This window comes from Paramormyrops kingsleyae, chromosome 6 (assembly GCF_048594095.1).
Source record: "Paramormyrops kingsleyae isolate MSU_618 chromosome 6, PKINGS_0.4, whole genome shotgun sequence".
Classification (NCBI taxonomy): Eukaryota; Metazoa; Chordata; class Actinopteri; order Osteoglossiformes; family Mormyridae; genus Paramormyrops; species Paramormyrops kingsleyae.
The window spans coordinates 31,669,190-31,692,483 of NC_132802.1; the positions used below are offsets into that span (position 1 = coordinate 31,669,190).

The following is a 23,294-nucleotide window of genomic DNA, read 5'->3' on the forward strand; positions in this document are numbered from 1 at the left end:
TGGTACCAGATTACAAGAGCATGCAGTTAAAATAACAGCCCACAAATCATCAACATGGCAAGGCTCATAAAAAAGGTCTTGCCTGACAGGATAGCAAATTACAGTAAATGCAAAGGAATACCTTTTTTTCCAAAGGAGCTCCATATTATCTTGGAGATATTAGCATTATGTGTGGAAATGACTGGGAACAGGCAATCCAGGCAAGCATGACTGTCTGTTCTGTCGGGTAAATCCTTAGAGATGTGAGAAAGAACCTGGTTTAAAAATGGATGAAAAAAATAAGGAGATGTTCTTAAGAGAAGCGTGTCAGCGACAGGACTAGATGAACCAAAGCTGTCCCAGACCTCTGAGCCAGCCTCAGTTCTCTGGAAGCTTATAATCACTCCCAGTTCCCTGCTGCTGTGTGCAGTTGTGTGTTTGCAATGTGTCCTCGTCAATTCCGTTCCACTTTCACTTCATTCCACTGCAGTCCATTCCATTGATCCGGTGCCCATGTTTTCCCTTACTGTTCCTGTTTACTGTGTCCTCCAAACTTGCCACCGCCTACAAGGCAACATCCCAGCTGGTTCTTGTGATCGTCTATCATTTCAATGGTCAACCTTGCACTGTGTTCTGGGGTTTGCTCTTGTCTGCCCTCTATGGTGCTTCTGCTTCGGTTATTTTATTGCGCAGTTTCGGAAATTTGGACTGTTTGTTTTAGATTACGACTTCAATTTCCCATGATACCTTCGCTTTGAATATTTCTGTAAACACTATTTGTTTTTAATCTGGTGGCTGCCGTTTTGCTTTCGCTCTGTGTTGTGTTAGCTTGGGAGTTAGGAATAGTGATTTTGGCCTGGGTCACTCCCGAAGCTTGTCACTAGCATATTTGTTGTCTTTCTCATTCACATTTATTGTCTGTCCGTTATCACTGTAAAAAATATAACACCACCGAAATACTGTATATTGATTGCTGTCTGTTGTTTCCCTCATTGTCTAAAGCCATTCTGCTAACACACAGCCCTAACCTGGGTTGTAACATCCCTAAAAGTATTACTATTCAATTATGTTATGATGATATTAATATGCTAATTTTAAACAATAGTATAATATTGTTATTTGCAGACAATCATCCTTGCCCTTATATGGCCCTGAATATCTTCTACAAAGTTGTTTTTAAATATCCATAATACAAGACATACTTGGTTTTACGCCCCTAGCCATTGCCCAAGGTAGCATTAGCACTTGAGCGTGGCCTTAAAACATTCAAATATTATTGGATGGTAAGTAGAAATTTACAACGTATAAGTTTCAGTGGCTACAGAGTTGTAACCATAAATGTGCTGAAATCTATTCCCTCACTGATTTTGATCTCATTTATCTGTCTAATTTATCTGTGTAACCAAACTTACTATCTTATTTTCTCTCATTCTCTGTTGGACAGGGATGCATTTGTACTTGCTCTGATCAACAGTGGAACCAGTTTCTTTGCTGGTTTTGTGGTCTTTTCCATCTTGGGATTCATGGCATCAGAGCAAGGAGTGGATATTTCCAAAGTTGCGGAATCAGGTACTTAGCAAGCTCCTTTCTTCACACGTGCTGAAGAATTCCTGCTGTTTGTGTCAGATTAAGAAATGCCTTCTAATTTCCAGATGGGAAGATAGCTCGGTTTTGCACAGACAATAATCTCAAACCTGTCACTTTTTAGGAGATATTTACACAATCTGTACACATGTTACTAAAATGCCTAGCCATTCTTTTTTACTAAATGTTGAATGTAACACCTACAGAAATAGATAAATTGTGTGTCTTTAATTTAATTTAGTCAAAATTCTCTTAGTTGCTTCTGATCCAGGTTACAAGCTTGGTCTTATGTAAGTCATGTAATGTGACATTTTATTTTTGGCAATTTAGAGTTATGTGGGACAAGTATCTCAGAATATTGTTGCTAGATTAACATAAAATTTCAGTCTAAAAGTCTAATTTGCGCAGTAATTATCTAATACACTTGAAAATACATATGTGTTTATGTATGGGAATATTGAACTATTGACTTTATCCGTTCATTCATAACACATAATTGGAAAATATCTGTTTTTGTTGCATTAAAATACTGAATTCAAAGGAAGTATTGAAGTTATAGCTTAAACTGACATTTTTTTAGAATGAATTAATGGTGTATTTCAATATCAGTACTATGGAACCAGCTTGGCATAATTCAAATGAAAACTTTAAAGTAATTTGGAATGAGGAACCATCACGTCTCAATGCAGCTTTTTTACATTTTCTGAAAGACAAAGTAATTTGAGCAGTGGACAATCTTGAATGTTTTTCTGTCTGTTTGTCTGTTTGTGTGTGTGGGAGTGTCTGGAAGCAGTGTGAGAGGGGGGCGTAGGGGCATCTGTGTCCGAATGAGATTGTTCTGTCCTGATAGAGCAGATTTTAGACATCAAAACACTACTAATGTATTACTCCTGAATGAATCTCGAATTGCTACTAATTATATAATTCATTAAACATATGCGTCACAGGCAGAGGTTGAGGAGAATCTGTTCTCCATTAATTTGGCTCTGATGCTAGACACCACTACCTGTGGCAGCCTAACCCACAGCCAGGTTAAATGTCACTAATTACCCGGGCTCGAGGACAGTACGCTAATCTATTTCCAGAATGCTGGACCTTCCCCTGGGAAATAATTTTCTGGGCAGTGATTCTAATTTGTTTACGCTGTGCTGGACGGGCCACGTTTGCCACTTTGTTAGAGCTGCGAAACCAATCCCACGTATTTACCTTCTACCTGTCATGGATTTCCAGTGGTTTTCACAGCATGCAGTACATCTTACAGTACAACATACAGTATGACACGCTTCCTCATGATGATTCGTACATTTGTGCCTTCCTATAACTGTGCATTTTCCATTTCTCGTAATGCAGAACTATAAATGGGCTGTACATTATATTTAAGGAGCGTAAGGTGTAATAACCGCATGAACAGTTTGTGGAGTCCACATTACTTTTCCAAGAACTGGAACCTCAATGTCCTTGGAGGAGAGTTGAATGCAACCTGAGCCTCTCGCATGCCTCACTCCTGCCTGCTATAGTTGGAGATGATATAAAAGCAGGACATTCATACCCCCTCCAATCACCATTCGGAATCAGAATAACTTTTTTTTATCGCTGACAAGCATGATGTACGTAAAACATTGTTGCTGAGTGTCACTCACTGTGCATGTGAGCAGTGGAATTCCAGAGTATTTGTTGTTATGAGCTGGTAGAGGTCTGCCGTTTCTGAATGAATACCCCAAGATATATCTTGATATTTCATTAACTGGTCCTGCTTCTAGTTCCAAATAATTTGGTTGCTAACAGCAGAACAATAAACATCAGACAGGCCATGCCTGATAGTTCTGACCAAAGCTTCGGAGGAGTGTGTTTTTATACATGTATCTTAATCCCATTCTGGTCACACTGACTGACATTCCTACCAGTATGAGTTTCTGAAGAAAGCTCTCCCCTCTAGTTTCAGCAGGACCCCAGTAACCAGGGGCATAACTAGGAATTCTGTGCCCCCTGACAAAATGTCACCTTGCCCCTCCCCCCCCCCCCAGCTTAAGGGAATTGGCAGTTTCACTTTCAACCTGAAGAAATACACATTTCTTGGTACATAGAACTTTACGGGGTTGGGGGGGGAGCTGGTAGGTTTGGGGGACCCCTTAAGTCTGCCAGGGTATCCATGCCCCTCCGACACTCCTGCCAGTGACTGATACTGGGGGAAGTCCCTGTGAGCCAACCTCAGGATGCTTTCTCTAACCTAAACTTCTGTGCAGAGAATCTTAGGCTTTGTAATGGACCAGCGACTGAAACACTTTCCATGAGTTACACAGAGAATTCCCTCTATGAGTCATATGTCTCTTCAGGATTAGTGTTATATACCTATATCCAGCATATTTTGTATCACACTTTCTTCCCTTAACTTGTTATTTACAAATGCATGTTGAGGTGATTCTACATACTTAATGATCCTTAGAAATCATCCCTCCATCCTGCTCTGGGTCACAGAGCACAAAGCAGAAGAACCTGGACAGAATGTGACTTCATCACAAGGCACAGACATGCACAGTAAATCTATCAGGCCATCATGCACATGTTTATCCTGGTTAGGGTCATGGGGAAATTATATTATGTTTTGTTATAAGAACATAAGAAAGTTACAAACGAGAGGAGGTCATCCAGCCCATCAAGCTCGCTTGGAGGCGATTAAACTAATCATTTAAAGTTGGCAGGATATTGTCAGGTTCAGATTTGAAGGAATCTAGGGTCTTAGCTTGCATTTCCCCGCCGGGCAGACTATTCTATACTAAACTAAAGTGTTCCCCCACTAGTTCTTGAATTAGAACTTATTTCAAAGTAACAATTTGGATGAGCAGCATCTAAACCTGTTACAGTTTTGTATACTTGGATCCTGTCCCTCCCTTAGTCTCAAGGCCATACAAATTCAGCTGGATATGATTTATATTACATAGTTACATAGTACATACTTATATTACATAGTTACATAGTATATACTTATATTACATGCAGATTTTACCATTGTACAACATATGGAATGGGATCTAAAGTAGTTATTTCATAATGAAATCACAGTACCGGAGTGTGCAGTGTTCAGCATTTTGTACTCCTCTGGTTGTGTTAAAGGTTGTGTTAAAGGTTGTAGCATTTGACTTGTAAGTGACGGTCATTCAGGTGTAGCCTGCTGATACTTTGCTGGCTCTCGCTATGTTTGGCCGACTCGCCACACTTACCCATCGGCCCTTATCTGTCGAGGTTAACATTCGAAGCGTGACTGGTGCACAGGTGAGGGAGCAGCGTCCCTGAGTGAGAAACGGACCGCTTCCGTCATCTCGGCCCCACAAGCTGCACCAAAGCACCCGCTGTCCTTTTCACAAGAACGACAAGCTTCGTGCCATTATATTTCAAAGCTAGCTGGTTGTCTGACCTCCACCATTTGTCTCAATACAAACCCCTTGCCATCTATACAAGCTTCCGGCTGCTGAAGCTTAGTACCTCATACTACCTAGTACGTCATAGTACCTTGTGCAGAGACCCAAATCTAGAGGGGACAACAATCCAAATTTGCTCTTAAGCATCCGACTTTCATGTAAGGTACTGACTGCGCGTCTGCAAGTTTGATAAAAATTTTAGTAAAATAGTTTGGGGTGATTATTTTGAAAATTGCAGTGACTGTTGATTACTTGGGGGCCAAGAAACACTACGTGTGGTGTTGGTGTGTCTTCGTGCTTGTTTGTGTGCTTCTGTCCAAATGTCCGTGTATTGTGGGTGAATGTACTCTGTCTAGACAGCTGTGTGGTATATAGATAAAGGTACGTGTGGCACTGTTTTCAGGAGGTGAATGTTGTATAAATGAACGCACTCTGTGTATCCTGTGCTGAAATCTGCCATGGTGTGTGGTCTGTAGATGAAATTACCTGTAGCACTAATTTCAGGAGGTGAGTGATGTACTGCTGATGCTTCACAGTAATGGAATGACTTAACCAGATTTTGACTGCTCATTTACTTTTCTAGGTTATATTAAAGCTTATTTTATACGTAGTAAACGTCCATTTTTTGCTCATTCATTTTTTTTTTAGCACTTTTAAAAGCTCTTTAGATTATGTTATATGCAGGATCGATGCAAAAGGACGAGTCCCCTGTAACGTCATAAACTGTTTTATCCTTTTAACAGGATTTTCGTTGATTTTTTTCTTCAGTCCTCTTTTTATATCTGCCTTGTGATTCGTATCTATTCGTTTATTTATATCTCTATATATCTATATTTTCAATTTATTTAAATATTAATTTAAGGATTATTTAACCAGGAATTTTGCCTCTTGAGATGTGCACATCTCGCTTTCAAGAGGGTCCTGGAGCTGACAGCTGCAGCAGGTAAAGATCTGTTATCTAATGACAGTATTCACACCTTAATACGGGTTAATCCAAGTGACCGTTTCTACAACTTCAGCGAGATAGCTACAGACACAGAGGCAGACCACACACCGCCCATTCAGAAGACGTAGTCACAAATATCCAAGCTTAACAGTACTAGACCCCAACAGTGTAAAATCTAATAACTTGTGGCTAAAACTAACAAAATATTTCTCAATTATATGAGCTCAGCATAAACAGACACAAAACCACAAAGCTATCTGCTGCTGATTATATGATTATATAGTAATAAAACATGAAATTTATGCCTTTGCACCAAGAAACACTTACGTGTTACTTGTTGTCAAACCACTTTTCTATTTTATTTTATTTCAATTTATGCGTGGACCATATTTGCTAGATCAGCCTAGGTTCCTAAATTGAGGCCGTAACCATAAGTTAGTGTTTTTTTAACCTGTTGTTTTATTATTTCAATATTATTCTGTATCACTTTACGTTTTGCCAGCTGGTGGTTCAAATAAAACTTTGCTCTCACTTTTCATAATAATAAAATGGGTAAAAATGTGAAAGTCTGAACTGGAATATAATCTCTCCTCTTTGCAAACTGCAGTGTTTCGTTTAAGTCAGACTGGGTGACAACTTGCACACTGTACACGGGTGCATCATTTACCTCAGTATAAAGCGTGGGTCGCATATCCATGGAGAACTTCCAAAAATAGGTCTCATATATATGATTGCAATAAGTGCACACTATTAGCAACGTAAGCTGAAACAAGTTTAAACCTTCACAGTTTAAACTTGGTCAAGCGTGAGCCACGTTGGATCCAGTGCCCCATAGAGCTGAAGGTCTGCTATTTGGTTGGCAGTGTACATCTGGGAAACCCCAAATCACTGTACTGTAACTCTGTGCCACTAATAAGTCAAACTGACTGGGTTTTTTTCTGGCTTCAGTCTTACTGGTCATGTTAAAAGGGAGATCCGACTAACAAAATAACGTTAATGTATAGTTTTAATGAGGAACTATCGGTAACACGCAGAATACACCACCGATGTGCGCACTTCGGAAACTAAGCAGTAACCCTAACTAACCCAGCCAGTTCTTGCATGGATGGAGGCTCACAAACACACACTAATGACCAACGCTTAAAAGAGATTAGTTAACCCCTCCCCCTCCTCGTTGTCACATCAGTTTGTGCACGTTAACATAATATAACATTCAGGTGCCCTTCTGTCTCTCTCTCTCCCTCTCTCTCTCACTGTCTCTCTCTCTGTGCCTTTCTGTCTTTCCCTCTCTCTCTCTGTCTTTTTGTCTCCCCCTCACTCTCTCTGTCTTTCTGTCTCTTTCTCTCTCTCCCCCTCCCTCTCACTCTGTCTTTCTATCTCCCCCTCCCTCTCACTCTGTCTTTCTGTCTCTCCCTCTCTTTCACTCTGTCTTTCTGTCTCTCCCTCTCTCACTCTTTCTGTCTCTGTCCCACTTTGTGCCGTACAAACGTGTGTCAGAGTGTCTATGCTGAGGGCCCCCGCAGGCCTGTACAGTGGCCCCTCTCACCTCAGCTTCTCTTCCCGCAGGCCCTGGCTTGGCGTTCATTGCATACCCCAAGGCAGTGTCTCTGATGCCCGTGGCCCCGCTCTGGGCAGCTCTCTTCTTCTTCATGCTCCTTCTGCTAGGACTTGATAGTCAGGTCAGCCTGTGTGCCGCCGTCATTCGTCCTGGATCAATCTCGCTGATATCAGTCACACCACATTAATAAACCAAATCTGCCATTAGCAGTGTAACCTGTGGAAGCGATGACAGCCTGTGACTCTCCTGCTCAATCTTTTTCTCCAGTTTGTCGGGGTTGAAGGTTTTGTAACTGGGATCCTGGATCTGTTTCCTGGGAAGTATTACATGCGCTACCAGCGGGAAATCGCAGTGGCGATCTGCTGTTTATTATGCTTCATAATTGATCTCTCCATGGTTACACAGGTAAGATGCCCCAATTCACAGCATCGGCTGGAATCTATTAAAATGTATATAAGCTCAGCAGTTTTTCATCTGCATTGTCATCACATGCCTTCTTTGCTTTAAAATTGGGTAAAACTATCTGTATTTCTTAATTTCTTTTAACATGATGTATTTCCATTCTGTTTTAAGTAATTCATTCAATCTAACTACCCAACCTGTTGTAGAGACCTTGGCTGACAGTCTAATGCACATTTTATTTGTCGTTAGACCATGAATGGCTACACTCTATAAATGTAAATGTCTTTTTGGGGGTAGGAGTCATAGAACTGGTTAATTATTATGTATTACATTCTATTGAACTGTCCAAGTTGGTTTAATTTTGACCGAGTTGCTGTCTCTGCCCACAGGGGGGGATGTATGTCTTCCAGCTCTTTGACTATTATTCAGCCAGTGGTATGACCCTACTGTGGCAGGCATTCTGGGAATGCGTTGTTGTCGCCTGGGTTTATGGTGAGTTGATGGAAATCACATGCTGTGTCTCTGTGGGCCTCTGTGCTTCTGTATTTTGTAAACCATTCAAATTAAAGTATATAAAATATAGTATATAAAATAAAACATTTGATAGTTGCTTCTGAACATCTGCTTTCTAAACATAATACAAAAAACAAGAAAAAAGCTTTTTAAATAAACTTGTTATTATTAACAGTGATTTAAGTTCTCTGCTGGCTTTTTATGTCCCCAATGGCTGATTTCTCCAAAGTTGTCTCGTGTAAATTTTGCCACACAGTACAAGTGATACATTGAGATCTAGTGGCAAGATAAAAAAAATTTAAATGCTGCTCCTGATTTTGAGCAACCTCCATGTGTCACTAACAGCATCACTAAGTTTAAGTCAGATCTAGTTTATTTGAGCTCTGTTTTGTTTCATTATCTTTGTGCAGAGTGAGTTGGGAAATGCCAAAAACGCCCAAGCTCTCAGGCTAAAGTAATCTGAACCTGGAGAGTCAGGCTATTCATGGCTTAATACAGCTATGCATTATGCCAAATTTCTGTAGTTATCCAAGTGATCCAGATATATGATACATATCACACCATTATGAACAGATTATGAAAAATATAACATTCCCAGTAAATGGTAGCAGTAGAAGGATTTGAGGTCAAAGCCCAAGATAAGCTGTGGCTGATCAGTGTACCGCTAATGCTGCCTGGGGTCCCGCTGGTGTTAAACAGGCTGACTTGCGGTTAACAGGTGCTGATAGGTTTATGGATGACGTCGCTCGTATGATCGGGTACCGACCTTTCCCTTGGATGAAGTGGTGCTGGTCTTTTGTTACTCCATGTGTTTGCATGGTAAGAAACCGATCTGCATGTGATCTCAATCTTTGTCAAGGTGTTTCTCAGCTAGACAATTAACTTTCTATACTGACATGGAGCCTGATATGCTAATTGGAGTTTAAATGGCAAGCTAAAATACATACCATAGATGAACAGTGGTTTTCTTGCAAAATATTCGCAGCCGTTATTCAGGTTTCGATTTGTCTTCTTCTAAGGGTATCTTCCTGTTTCATCTGCTGAACTACAAGCCTCTAACCTACAACAACGCGTATGTGTATCCATGGTGGGGAGAGGTGATTGGATGGTGTATGGCGCTTTCCTCCATGTTCTGCATACCTGTTAGCCTGGTCTACAAGCTCTTCCGAGCCAAGGGCTCCTTCAGAGAGGTCGGTGAAATCCTTCAGAATCTTCGGAAGCTAACAGTTTAGCCACAGATCAAGTATGACATGAATGAGTAGAAGTCCGATTCTGGGGAGCTTTCCCAGGAAAGATGACTGTGATATCACAGCCACTGAGAATAGCTGCTCTCCATTTAAAATGTGTATATTGGATTCATTTATATAGTTTTACTTATAAATGGAGTGTAAAATGGACAGAGGTCGTGACATTGGGGGAGGGTGTCTATGGCCGTACATCTCATGGGAAAAATGGCAAACGATGTTTTAGGAAAGAAACAATTTATGGAAAGCTGGATTGTGGGAAACATGGGTAACAACCTGCACTGCTTTAAGGAGGAGTCCCCAGAGAGCTACTATGAAAAACAGTCCCAAATGAATTACTTAAATGGTAGAATAACTCAGTTTTTCCATACTGTGCCTATCTGGCTTGGAATACTGGACTCTCTATATAGTCCAGGCTGAAAATACCTTATTTGTTTATCATGTTCTTGGTTGTTTTATACTCTCTTGTGATGTAAACAATTTTGTCTTTTCAAGTACTTTCACTGCATTTCCCAAGCTGATGTCACACCATGCTTCACCTCTGCTTTGCACTGACGGTTTCACTTTCCTTTTTAGCGGTGGGAGCACCTGACCAAACCAGTCTGGGGAGCCCACCACCTGGAGTATATGGCCCCAGATGCTGACGTGAAGAGCTTGGCATCCTTCACATCGGGTGCTGAAGACAACAAGGTCATCGTCTTTGAGAGTGTCATGTAGACGCGGTGTCTTTACCAGAGGTAGATAGCTCAGGTCCAGAAAGTAAAAATCCAGACTGAGGTTTTGTTTCAACCAACCAGTTGAGTATTAAAAAGTCACAGTCACAGAGTACTCAACTGGTTGGTTGAAACAAAATCTTGATCTGGATTAATACCTTCTGGACCTGAACTATCCAACATATAGGAGTACCCTCCCCCCTAAAGACAAGGTGCCAATGTCATGTGCCTGACCCTAACCAATACTATAGTATTATAAAATTCGCTTTCCTCATTCCTCAAAAACCCATTAGACGCACCTGATGTGCGCTTCTTCAGCCCCTTGTCTTAGGAGGGAGGGCATGCGGCGCAAGTGGTTGCTCGGATCTTTTATTGGGCCGTGTCCTCCCCCCTCTCTGAAGAGCACCAAACCCAAACCGGGGCCCCCTGCTGGCCCCCACAGCGCATGGCAGAGTTCTCACAGGCTGCCGCCGCTCACCTCACTGCCGTCCCTCCTCCGCTCAGAGGACTGCAGAGGGGTTTGTCAAGGGAGAGAAGAACGGGTCCCCTTGCTAGAACTTAATCGGTAAACTAAGGATTAGGACTTTCCTGGCTGGTGATCAAATAAAAACTTTTAAATAATCCTGCTGTGTGTGACCCCAGTCGATAAGGGGATCATCTGATAAAATGACATATAGTCATCACTCTGGAACTGCCTTTATTCCAGATACTTTTTGATTTGTAATACAATTTGCAGTTCCAATACAAATAACTAAAAATTTGCCTACAATCACGATTCAGCGCAACTTTAAACAGCCTTTATGTAAAGCCTTTAAATGATGAGCCAGCATACGAATAAAATATATCACGAAATGCCAACATTTGTGGTGATGCCCTCAGTGTTGCCAAGTTTCTCACATGCACTTGATGAATGAGCTTGAATGTTTACAGGAAATGAGCCCTATGTCGCTCGCCCGCTGACCCCATAGCAGTGCCAAAGGAGGTGGCTGCTCCATCTCTGGCTGCTTGACGTTTCATGGGGTTGGGGTGGGGAGGGGCGTTGTTTGCCACAGTCAATATTTTATTTGCCAATTCAGTATCCTACTGCAAATATATGCAAACATGGAAACCTCCTCCTACTAAGAAATCCTTCAAAGGCATGTTCCTTTCCAGTTGGTACTGAATGAATGTGTACATATTAGTGGATTTTTCCACAAAAATTGTTTTCCAGGGATGACTTTGAGGACAATCAGCCGAAGGAATAGCGGTAAATGAAATAATCTGTACAGATAAATCAGATAAAAACAGATAAATCAGTAAAGTGCTCAAATTTGGTTGTTTCTGCAAAGTTTAATGGTCATTTAGTAATAGTCAGAAGTGGAGGTGTTTCGGAAGATAAGCAGGCAGAAGTCTATGGGTGAGAAAGGGAAGCTACCAAACTGAGTCCTGTGGCCTGTGTTGGTGAAAATGTGGCCTCCCTCTACCACTGAAGACTTATTCTCACCCAATTCTCTAAGATGGTTGATAAGTAAATGCCAAACTTTTCTTGTTTGTCTTAAGTCTAGGCCCATCTGTCAAATAAGCCAAATATGTTGCAAGTCCCCGTAGGGTTTGCCCTAGCTATTGCCTGTGGGAATTCTGCCGTCAGTAATAGCGCATAAGAACTACATCATAGTTGTTGTGACATAAAAGTAGAATGGAATTTAGGTCCATGGAAAATAATCCACTACATTTGTACATTACTTGTTGTAAAATAATCTTGCTAGCACATTTTAATCATGTTAGAATAACAGTTCATGTTTCACTTATTGTAAAATAATAGATTTATTTTGTGATGGCTTTTTTGCTTATATATATATATATATATATATATATATATATATATATATATATATATATATATATATATATAGATAGATATAGATATCTGTGTGCATTATATTGAAAGTTTGATGCAGAGTTGCAACATGATGAGAGGAAATTGCACCTTGCAGTGTGCTCTGCCCAGGGATCCGAGGGTAAATAAGGGACGGCTGGTACATTATACCATGCACTTTTTGGTAATGATGGCCAGACATGTGGATGTTAGGTTTTTTTCTTTGTATTTCACTGTTTTCCCCAGGCCACTCAGAGCTGTGTTCCAGAATTCTTGACAGGAAAAAAAATTCAGTGTCTCTCAACAATGTGACATTAAAATGTTTTTTTTTTTTTTAACCAAATTTTTAATTAGGAGTCATTTTTAAGGGTAAAGATATGCATTTTTTAAAATAAAATACAATCTTAAAGGATGCATACTTCTACGTCGTATTTTTGGCAGATATTGGCACATAAATTTTTCAGCAATACTGTGTCGTCTCTGTAAATTCTCATTGAGAAAGGTTTTTCATATTCTTTATCTCACACACATACAAAAACTATTTTTGTTTTTTTGGAAGAATTAACATTCCCTCGAAGTATTACTGACTATCAGTCTGCTTTCATTCGCAGTTTGTTACTTATGTGCCACTCTGATGGATTTGAGTACCTGTTATTTGACTTTTGGAATTAAGGCAAATACTGGTGCATAGAGATTTGTGTCACACTTTTCTGTTTTTACATACTTTGTCCTTGCAGACCAAATAGTAGCCTGGGTTGGTCAAGCAGCTTAATTAATGAATACTTAGCTATTATATATTTAAAAGGAAACATAAACTGAAATGTATACTATCAACACCGCGTGCTCTCATTCTGTGCTCTGCCAAATAGTTCTTGACAGTATCTTCTGTCCTCAGGTGACCGAAAGGTTACTTTCTTCAAGCTAATGCTTTTGTGCACAGTGACTGATATTCTCCCATTTCAAACAGCAGAGAATTTCTGGTTAAGTACTGTACCTTGTTTAAGGGAAATAAACTGATAACCTCCAAGTTCTGTCTGCAATGCTCTTCATGAAAATTGCCCACTTTCATAATGTAATGATCAGATTAATATATAAAAGTGTGAACCCAACAATTTTCAGTGTGAATGGTTAAGGGCAACGTGCTGAGTGCTAGTGATGGAGTCAGTATACAGAATATTCCTTAAAAACTCTACATATCAGCCTATTGTCTAAATTGTTTTCCATAGCCTTACTCTAAACATTGTGTTTGATCATAGACAATAGTTATACATCAATTCTGTTGCAGAAATATATGATTTAAAAGTTTAAATAAGCTTATCCAGGCTGGTGAAATGATAACCTGACTGGTAACTGGAATCAGAACTGTACCCCCTGTCCACAAACTTCGGATGCAGATACTGTCTAGAAAAATGAAACGGCACTGATGACGAAGAAATTAACTCACAATGAAATGTTTTAGATTTGTGCTTTGATTCATTGTTCAATCATGTGAAATGAATTATAAATTCAGTCTTCCATTCATGGTATTTAGTGTCAAAGCGTAGTGGTATCTGTGTAATCAAGTTAATGACATTGACGTGTTCCATTGATTTTATCCTTGTACAAAGGGCTTCATGCTTGAGACCACTGTGACTATGTGTTAATTCACTCACCCTAACTGAAATAACAAATAGCAATAAAAAATCTAAGAGAATCACCTGTCAGTGTTGTGTGAGGTCTCTCAGAAATTAAATATATCTAGTTGAGTGCTTTCTCGTGTTTTTGTGGGATAGTGAATACTAGTGTTTTCAGTTTGCATTAGCATTGTGTGGTCACTCTTGACATAAGTGGTTCTCCATTAATGCTGGACTCCATGAACTGGCGGGATCGTATGAGTGACTCTGAACTGTTTCAGTGACACAAACGCCATTTGTCACTGACTCACAGCTGCCACACTAAGCCTGAGCTCCAACACTCTATGTTTAGCTGTCGGCCTCCAGGCTGATCCGGTCTATTCCTGTAGGGGTGTGAAGCAGCTAGTCTGTCCTACATCGTACAGCAACCTGCTGGAATTCCTCTATGGCCTCTCCCACCTCCCTCAGTCTTTCCACTAGCCTACTGTCAACATCCTATGGCAGTTCCATAGGACAATGTACTTTTAACCTGAAGTACTTTAGAAAATATCAAGCTGAAGTTTTAAGCTGCATATAAATAAGAAGTCAGCTAATCAATAAAATAAGTATAAAGCTTCTCACAATGTAATGTGTGTGGTGGAAGTTTACAGCCACAAGCTTCTGAAAGTAGTTTGTAAAACCTGAAGTAGCTCATAGTATCCCTCCTGACATGGATTATCTGGTCACCTTGATTCTTTATATGACCTTTATAAATGTCTTAAATAAAACCCTAAAATGATAAACTATTAACCAATTAAGACCTGTGTGATGAATTCGGGTGGCATGGTGGTAGGGTCACCAACATCGTCCCATATAAGACGTGGCACAACATGTTCCAGTGCGGGATCATCTAGCATTATAAGGGACGGGGGGCAACCCTACATGGTGGTTTAGTGTTGAGTCCTGTGGCATACACCCATGCATACATGCATCCTGACTGACAGCCCAGTTCTGTCAGCTTTGTGGAACAGGAGAAGCTACTTGCAGCCACATCAACAAAAGAAGGCAAGACGGGAGATGGTAGTTTTATGGAACCTCTGTAGGTTGGAGCAGAATGTGAAGAGCAAAGGAAGAAGGAATGAAGTAAGAGGAAAACTAGTTGATCTGTAGGACAAGTGGCTGTTGAAATTCAGAAGTAAGTAAGTGCTATTATCATGAGGCTTATCACTCATAAACCTCAGTCAAAACCATAATGAAGACAAGGAGGTGATTAAGAACCATCCGTGGAGCTGGAGAGGAGATGTACACCTCAAAGATGGTCAACAGGGAGGCTGCCAAGCTTTGGAGGCTGGGAGTGTATCGTACACGGTGCAGAGAGGGTTCCAGCCTTGACAGGTGAGAGCAGACGTGCTGTAGGTTTTAGAGAGAACATGGTGATCAGACACCAGTTCAGACTTGAAACAACAGTGGAGGCATTGTGTTCTGAAAAAATTATTCCAAAAAGAGAAATTAAGAGGAGAAGCTGAGCACAAAATGTCTCAAATTATGATACTGTATTTGACAAGTACACAGGAATTCTTTAGTCTTCACATATGCCCACTTGCTCTCCTATGAGATTTACCCACAGAAACTCATACACAGGTAAGAGGAAGACTTGGGGACAGAGTGCAGGGTCAGCCTTTTAGCCCTGGAGGAGTTTTTGGAGTTAAGGGCTTCATTTTGTTTTGTCTCACTGATGAACATAATTACATTGATGAACATTTGCCAAAACATTATGACCAACCCTACGTGAAGTGAATAATGCTGACTTATAAACATAGAGCGTGTCAAGGTCTGGGATGCATGGGTAAAGATCTGAGTGACTTTGGTAAAAGCCAAATCATTATGGCCAGATGACTGAGTCAGAGCATCTCCAAAAGGACATGGCTTGGGCGGTGCTCACTATCAGCTGTGGTGAGACCCTACCGAGAGAGGAGAGGTCTGAGGAGGAAAAATCTATGGTGTTGGGCGGCCAAGACTCGTCAATGTGAGATGTGAACACAGGCTACCCCGTGTGGTACGAATCCACAGAAGGGTCACTGTGGCACCAATGGCAGATAATTTAGATGAAGCTTACTTGAGTACCATCTCACAACACACAGGGGTTCAAGCCCTGCTGCATATGGAACTGTGATCGAACTTGTTAATCCAATGCATCCCACAGATGCTTGAAATGTACCCAGCCATCTACGTGATACAACAGAAAATGGGATTCATTGGACCAGGTGACCTTCTTCCATTGCTCCAAGGTCCAGTTCCAACACTTGCATGCCCGTTTTAGGTGCTTTTGACGGTAGACAGGGTTCAGCATTGGCACTCTGACTGCCCTCTGGGTACACAGCAGGTCTCCATGCACGGAGGCTGAGATTATGAACTGAATTATGATTACAGCATGGAAACTAGAATTTTGCACTTAGGCAAATGCATTTTGTCTAGATTTGTTGGCACCCTACTATTACTGCTTTTGAAATGGGCAGAGACACACCTCCCATTCCTCCGCCATTAGTGGATGAAGCCTAAACTTCAACCACCTCTTCAACAATGCCATTCATGCCCATTATACATATGATTACTCTGGGTCTGTAACAACTGTGTCGAGTGACACACAGAACACACAGCCCACGTACAAGTATCTGGCGTGTGAAATTAAATCCATCACCCAAATGTATCTGGGACAGGGTCACACGGTTAGTTTGGAGTCTCTCCCAGGAATCACAGGTCACAAGGCAGGGGAGACCCTGGGTGGAATGCCAGTCCGGTGCAGAACACGCACTCATGCATCAAGCTCGCACTCATGCATCAAGCTCGCACGCACTCACAAGCTCGATTTGGAGGGGCTGTTTCAGTTAGGCTGCATGCTTTTGGACAGTGGGAGGAAAATCACTCAAACACAGCATGTACACCCTACTCACACATGAACACAAACCCAAGAAGCAAAGCCACAGTGCTGCCCATCCAAACACAATCCACAGAATTCACTTACACACTTTAGAGTGGATTAACAAGGCAGCAGCATTTACCACTTTCAATGATAAAAAATGCTCAGATTAACAATTCTGCCTCCAAGATTACTAAAAACACTTTTTTATTTTAACGGATTTGTGGGAAGCTTTAACATATTACACAACATTGAAAATGTGCATCAAATTATCAATGTTTATTAACAAGCTTTACAAAGACTTACAGGTCTTATTGTTTTAAATATCCACCTGAATAGCAGTGAATATTTTGTAGCAAATCACAACACAACAGTCCAAGTAGAAAAGCATCAAACAGGCAGATGTAAAGCAAACGCAAAATTACGGCAAATTCGTGACATTCTGAAGGGCATATACACAGAATGAAGATCATTAATTGTTTTTTTTTGAAGGAGAATTTGTACTTGTGTTAAGATAACTAACTATTCAGAGTCATGGTACAATGAAACATGAGAACTAGGCCAAAACGAAGAACAGGGACACGAAGTTAATCCTTTATGCATTTGTTGCAAACTCTTATCAGGCAGCTGTATTAAAACAGCTGTTTTATAAGCAGTGAAAAAAATGCATGCAAGATAGACAAAAAACGAAAGCAGTAAATCCTGTTCTACCCATACCTGCGACAACAGGAAAGGAAATCAGGCTCAAAGCAGAAAACTCAACATGAAAATTAACCAGAAGTTGGCTGGACGCTTACAGAGCCTTATAGCAGCTCGTTCAGGATATATGCATTCAGAACCAGAGCAGTGGTGGTTTGGCCTGAGTTCGGACATCTATGAAGTTGATGATTTGAAGCAATGCCAGAGAAAATTATGTATGCATAACTAAAGGTGACAATTGCTTGTATGCACTGATGCCACTAAAAGCAGGTTTACAGCGGACTAGCACTGGGTAATAAATGAGAACAGGAAGTAGTGTGCATCAAACCCATATGCAAGCAATGTTTCTCTCTATCCCGGCTTAAGTCATAGTGATCTACATTATCTATATCAATACCCTTCAATGGAAAATGACACAAAGCGTCCTATTGTATCACAGTATGGTAGACCACAGCATATAGGCATGTGGGAAAACAGAGTCCCAATTTTTTCCAACTTCTCAGTACCACGCACAGCTAGGAAGCGCTCGCATGTGGAAAGGCAGCCTGACCGCTGATGTTATAAGTCCTGCAAGCCGGGGCAAGAGCCCTAGGTATCGTCTTCCAGCCATTCTAAAAGGGGACATGCCCTCATGCCCCAGGTGTGTCATTACTGGTGTACTCTTTCAGCACAAAACACCAAGGAGCTTCCTGACAGCTGCTACTTTACCGCTTGCTTTGGTGTAGGATTTCCACAGAGGTTGAAAGTGACGAACGTGCACAAGTAACAAACAGTCCCACACTCCAAACATCCAATGAGATGACCACCATGACAGACTGCCACTCTTAAAATTACGTGCCTTCATCACAAAACGAAGCCAGCGGGCTATTTTACAGTCAACTCACACAGATGACATACGGACTGTCGGTGTGGTGATATAGCCATCCTATCAACAAAAAAAAAAACATTTTATCAACAACCACAGAAGCTTTGATTTTAATTATTTCAGAGAAGTACTTGTTTGTACAGATGAACAACAAATTATAGCAAACATTAACATGGTAAACAAAGAAACAAACCTGACAGCTGATTACAAAGCATCATGAACAGGAGGAACCAACAAAGGTCCCAGAAAAAGTCACACTCATGACTCATTAGTCAAGACTCCAGCATTTTATACAGAAGATTAACACCCTCCTGACAGGACAATAAAAGACCAAAAACCAAATGCCAACCAAACAGTATGAAATGGGTACGTTGCATCTTTCCAGCCAGGATAGAAATTCAAATTTTATTTTGCAAATAAATGACACGTTGCAGCCAACCACCAATATTTTTATTTGTACACAATGGAGTACAAAAAAAAAAAAAAGTCAGACATTCTACCAAATGATTCACACGGCTAAAGGGACAAGGACTTTTCCCCAAGGTAATGGTGTGCAGTTGCTGTTTAGTGCAACACCTGGACAGCATGAAAGCAGTAGGGCGGCGGCAGTAGGATGGTAGGCGAGCGGCTGAGATAATCAGAGGTCACACCGACTGGCTCAGTCAGACTTCTTCTCTCGCGGGCCGTCACAGGTAGCCTGAAATCGAGGGAGGAAGTCAGGAAATAAGCATCAGCTCCTCTTGCCCTTATACTCTCCAGCTGAAAGACATTTTATTCACTGCAGTCCAAGTCAGTGTTATAAGAAAAATAAAGATGTATGAGTGTATGATTGCACTGTGTTATTGCCATCAGTCTCAGAACACTGGAAAATTGCTCTCAATGATTATCTCTTAAATATATTGATGAAAGCAAATATTACAATTTATTGCCTAAGGGATAAATTTAGCTACTGCCTCGCCCATCGCTCTCATGCAAAGTGAAAACCTTGCCACCCAGCTCACATGCTGGTAGTGTTTGCAGCTGTAAGCCTGGTCTCTTCAGTACGTCGTGTACCTTTTATAAGACGCTGGACAGCTACCAGGCCGAAAGGAGTGCAAGACGACCTGACATGAACATACTGAGAGGCCAGTGAGAGACCTCGTTCCAGGACAGTCTTATGCAAGCTGGGTTACCTGCATCCCCAAATGGGGAACGATACCAAGAAAGAAAAAAAAACAGTCCCCCCACCCCCATCCAAACACCTGGGGCCTGTTTCACGAAGCAGGATTACTTGATTAGCCAGATAACTTGCCAGATTTAAGGTAGTCTGGGCTAAATGTAAGCTGATGAAAATAAGGTCTATTTAGCCCAGACTACCTTAAATCTGGCAAGTTATCTGGCTAAGCAAGTAATCCTGCTTTGTGAAACAGGCCCCTGCTGTCTAACGCGGGTAAAACAGCTGGCAAAGTACAAACCCTACATCTGTAGTTAATGCACACAGCTGCACGTACTGACGGGCAGAAACAATACGCCTATTTAGCGACTCCTATAAATGAAGCTGGTGTGTGTCACCCTCGCTGTTATTTACAGAAGTGCTATATTCAGAGATAACAAGGAACTGTCAATCCTAGAGGATGCATGTTGATATGGTCATGGCAAAACACATAATATTAAACCAAAAACTAAAATCTAGAATTGTTAATAAGAGCTATGAGAAATGAAATGCGAAATATCTTAGCGCTTACCTAAAATAAGGAATTATTTTAAGAACCAAATGGAGCAAACCAGAACAACAAATGCCTGACAACACCACAAATACACTTTAAAATTTAGTGCTTCTTATTAGCAAACAACCTTAACTGTTTTTTTTTCCGGCTGTTCCAAAAAAAGGACTTCACCAAGAAACCATTTTAACCTTCAGCAGAAATAAATCAGTCACGACCTTCTTATTTATTCTTGAAACATACTAAACCCTAAAACTCCATACTGGACTACAACACAGAAACACACAGTCTATATGACTCTGGGTACAGCTTCATGTGCGATGCTTATACTCAACCTGCCCCATTTTAAGCCAAATATTAATCCTCATGTTGGCAACCAACTGTATACACTGGTGTTTAACCTTGTTTGGACTGTTGGCTGAATGAATAGCACGATTCAAAAGACAAAAATACATACATAAATAAATAAAGTTACATGGGACTCAGGGAAGATTTTGAGCAACTGGCCCAGTTATTCGCACACATGGCTGGGCGATATGGCAAAATATCACAATTTATTTTCATATCCGTCAATGTCGATAATTATGACAATTCGTGTCTTTGTTTCTTTAATTTAAGGGCTCCATCTTTGTTTAAAATCATATTCAGAATTCCCAAAAACAGATTCAGAACATGAAAAAGATTTAATGAATGAACTGGAAAAAGGAAATTCTAATAAAAAGAAAAATCATACTAATACTGGGCGTAGGGTGCAGCGTAGTTATAGGTTTGATTTATCTATCCATTTTCTGAAACCGCTTGTCTTATTCAGGGCCGCGGGGGTCTGGAGCCTGTCCCGGAGGCTACGAGTGCAAGACGGGGAACAACGGGACACAGACCCATTGCAGGGTTTATTATTTTCAAATTTTGAAATCCAGCTTCATTAGTGTGGTTTTAACAACTTATATTTAAACGACATTTTTCATTTAGTTTTTATACATTTTAGTTTCAATTACTAGAATGCTGTTTTGTGTCTTATTTTTAATTTCAGTCAGTCTTGTTTTGTGTCTTATTTAATTTCAGTCAGTTTTGGCAACAATATTTATAGTTTTAGTTTAGTTTAGCTTTTGTCGCTCATTTAATTACAGTTTACGAAAAAGGTTTTACTATCAGTTTTTAACGATAACCCTGATAAGATGCAACAGCAGAAGACGCCGATAGTTTGTTTGTTGCTGAGTTGTTTTTCTGCCTCTGTCTCATACGTCTTCAGATTGAAACTGGAACCCCTAATTACTGGTATCTGACTGTAAACTGTCGTATTCTGTATGGTCTACTGGATGGCAATGCATCAAGTGGCACAAAGTTTGCCGTTTTTCCAGTTTTAGTTGGCACAAGTTTGTTTACAGTACACAGCACCACTGTGTTGTGTGCCAGACTTTAAATTGCCAAAGTACAGCACATGCAACCAAGGTCTTTGTGCCTTACCTACAATATCTCATTTTTAAAAATATGGTGTAGATGGTGAAGAAAGCAACAGCTCAGCAACACCTGAAGTTTCCTCTGAGGGAGCGCCGATCTCTCCCATGACTCACGGATATTACTATACCAGCCTGCGGCGCACACTGCTAATTCAACTTTGCTGCGCATTTGTTGGGTATCAGTTGTCCTTCGAAAGACTTCAGTATGATTGGTTGGAACGGCATTAGTTTCCATGATCTAATAGGCAGATCTGTACTCTCAATGTTCCTCATCAACAGTTTAATGAAGTTTCTCATTTTCCTATCGTTTAAATTTAATGATGGTAAACTGGAATACCGCCGAGCCTTAATATACAGACATTATATAGGCACGTGACAATGCTGATCTACCCTCTCATCTGGATCTTGCCATATTGCCATCCACATTTAGGTTCCTGTCTGGCGATACATACATCTGAGAGAGTCTCGTAGCATGCCTCACCCACCCTGCATTCATGGCATTCACTTGGTCACGTGGTTGCATACTTTCATATCCATGTAGAGAGGAATTCCTCAGTTTCAGGTTGAGGAAGGGGGAGTATGGTGCCAGGAGAAGGGAGGCCAGCCTGGGATTCTGTTCTCTAGCTTTTAAATCATTATTGCCAGGTTGACATGTTCCCCTCGGTCAATACACCAAACATCTCACGTTTCCATGTTCTTTGTGATTATGTGATGATTTTTTTCCTTCTCTTGTACTCTTGATTTTTATCTCTTCCTTTTTAGTGACCCTGTACAACACTTTGGCCATCAAATGTTTTGAACTGTGTCCTATAAATCAGTGTGACTTTGGGATATGCCAGAGCAGTGAAATGCCACATTAGCCCTTACAACAGCAAAGAGTGACATTTCTTCTCACTCGTCTTTTCTCCTCTGCTGGCACAAGTCTTCCATATAGATCATCTAGGACCTGGGCTGTATGGGTCAATGACTAGTACATGCAGCACCAGCCCACCACTGGATGCTGCTGCACACACTGGGAGCTCTGGCCTGGGATACCTGCTGTTGTTCTTTTTCCAGTTTCTTCCACTTCTCCTACCATGCATTCATTCTCTTCTCACTGCCACTCTCCTTCCTCTAAAAACTTTACCTACATGATCCATTTTTATAATGGAAATCGTTCTTTTTTGTATGGTAACCAGCTTAAAAATAAAACACCTGGATGGATATTCGGGTGAAGAGGTAATCAGAAGTGTTCATCGTTTGGTCTAATATTTTTCATTTTATTATTTATATTTTCAATATATTTGACTTGGAGAAGTAGAAAACTGTAGTAATTCAGGTTAGAACGCATTTTAAAACCACGTTAGCATGAGGAAAATGGGTTCTAAATACAACGTTTGGTTGGTGGCGAGTTAGAAAATCCCAAAATTTTCTAAGATGTGGTTATAGAATGCATTTGTGAAATCAATGAAAAATGATGCACAGTTTAGTCCAGACAGACCACTGTTGCGCTTGCTGTGTGAAGAGCTTTGGAAAAAAGTGACTTCAGTATGGAGAAATTCTTGCTAATGGTAGTAAAAACCTTTAATATCTTAAAAAGGATGCAAAATTCCAGGTATGCCTGTGATACAGTGTACCATTTTACATCACGATGGTTTTAATATCGTTTCACTGATTTCACTCAGTCTTAATTAAAGACTTGGGGGAAAAAAGCCCGGTATTTGGGTTATGAGAACAGGAATTAGGACACCCTGTTCTGAACCATACATAGCAATCAGCACTACGCTTACCGCCCCGCAGGGCTTGACAGTGTATCTGAGATGGCTGTCTGGGTGGGCACCACATCTACCACAGAGGTGGTAGTGATACCAA

The 23,294-nt window shown here is 40.7% G+C and overlaps 2 protein-coding genes across 4 annotated transcripts in view; one reads left to right on the plus strand and one right to left on the minus strand.

Moving 5' to 3' along the window:
* slc6a8 (solute carrier family 6 member 8) overlaps positions 1-13,906 on the plus strand; it is a 31,200-nt gene extending 17,294 nt beyond the window's left edge. For all 3 annotated transcript variants that reach the window (XM_023826685.2, XM_072713040.1, XM_072713041.1), the window contains exons 7-13: positions 1,424-1,548; positions 7,492-7,604; positions 7,751-7,888; positions 8,275-8,377; positions 9,117-9,217; positions 9,418-9,588; positions 10,219-13,906. In XM_023826685.2, coding sequence (XP_023682453.2) covers positions 1,424-1,548; positions 7,492-7,604; positions 7,751-7,888; positions 8,275-8,377; positions 9,117-9,217; positions 9,418-9,588; positions 10,219-10,359 — 892 coding nt within the window. In that variant the 3' untranslated portion in view covers positions 10,360-13,906. The remainder of the gene's footprint in view (positions 1-1,423; positions 1,549-7,491; positions 7,605-7,750; positions 7,889-8,274; positions 8,378-9,116; positions 9,218-9,417; positions 9,589-10,218) is intronic.
* Positions 13,907-16,979: 3,073 nt separating this feature from the next.
* The window catches only part of bcap31 (B cell receptor associated protein 31), a 29,527-nt gene continuing 23,212 nt past the window's right edge, over positions 16,980-23,294 (minus strand). Inside the window, exon 8 of the mRNA XM_072713042.1 lies at positions 16,980-18,980. Coding sequence (XP_072569143.1) covers positions 18,942-18,980 — 39 coding nt within the window. The 3' untranslated portion in view covers positions 16,980-18,941. The remainder of the gene's footprint in view (positions 18,981-23,294) is intronic.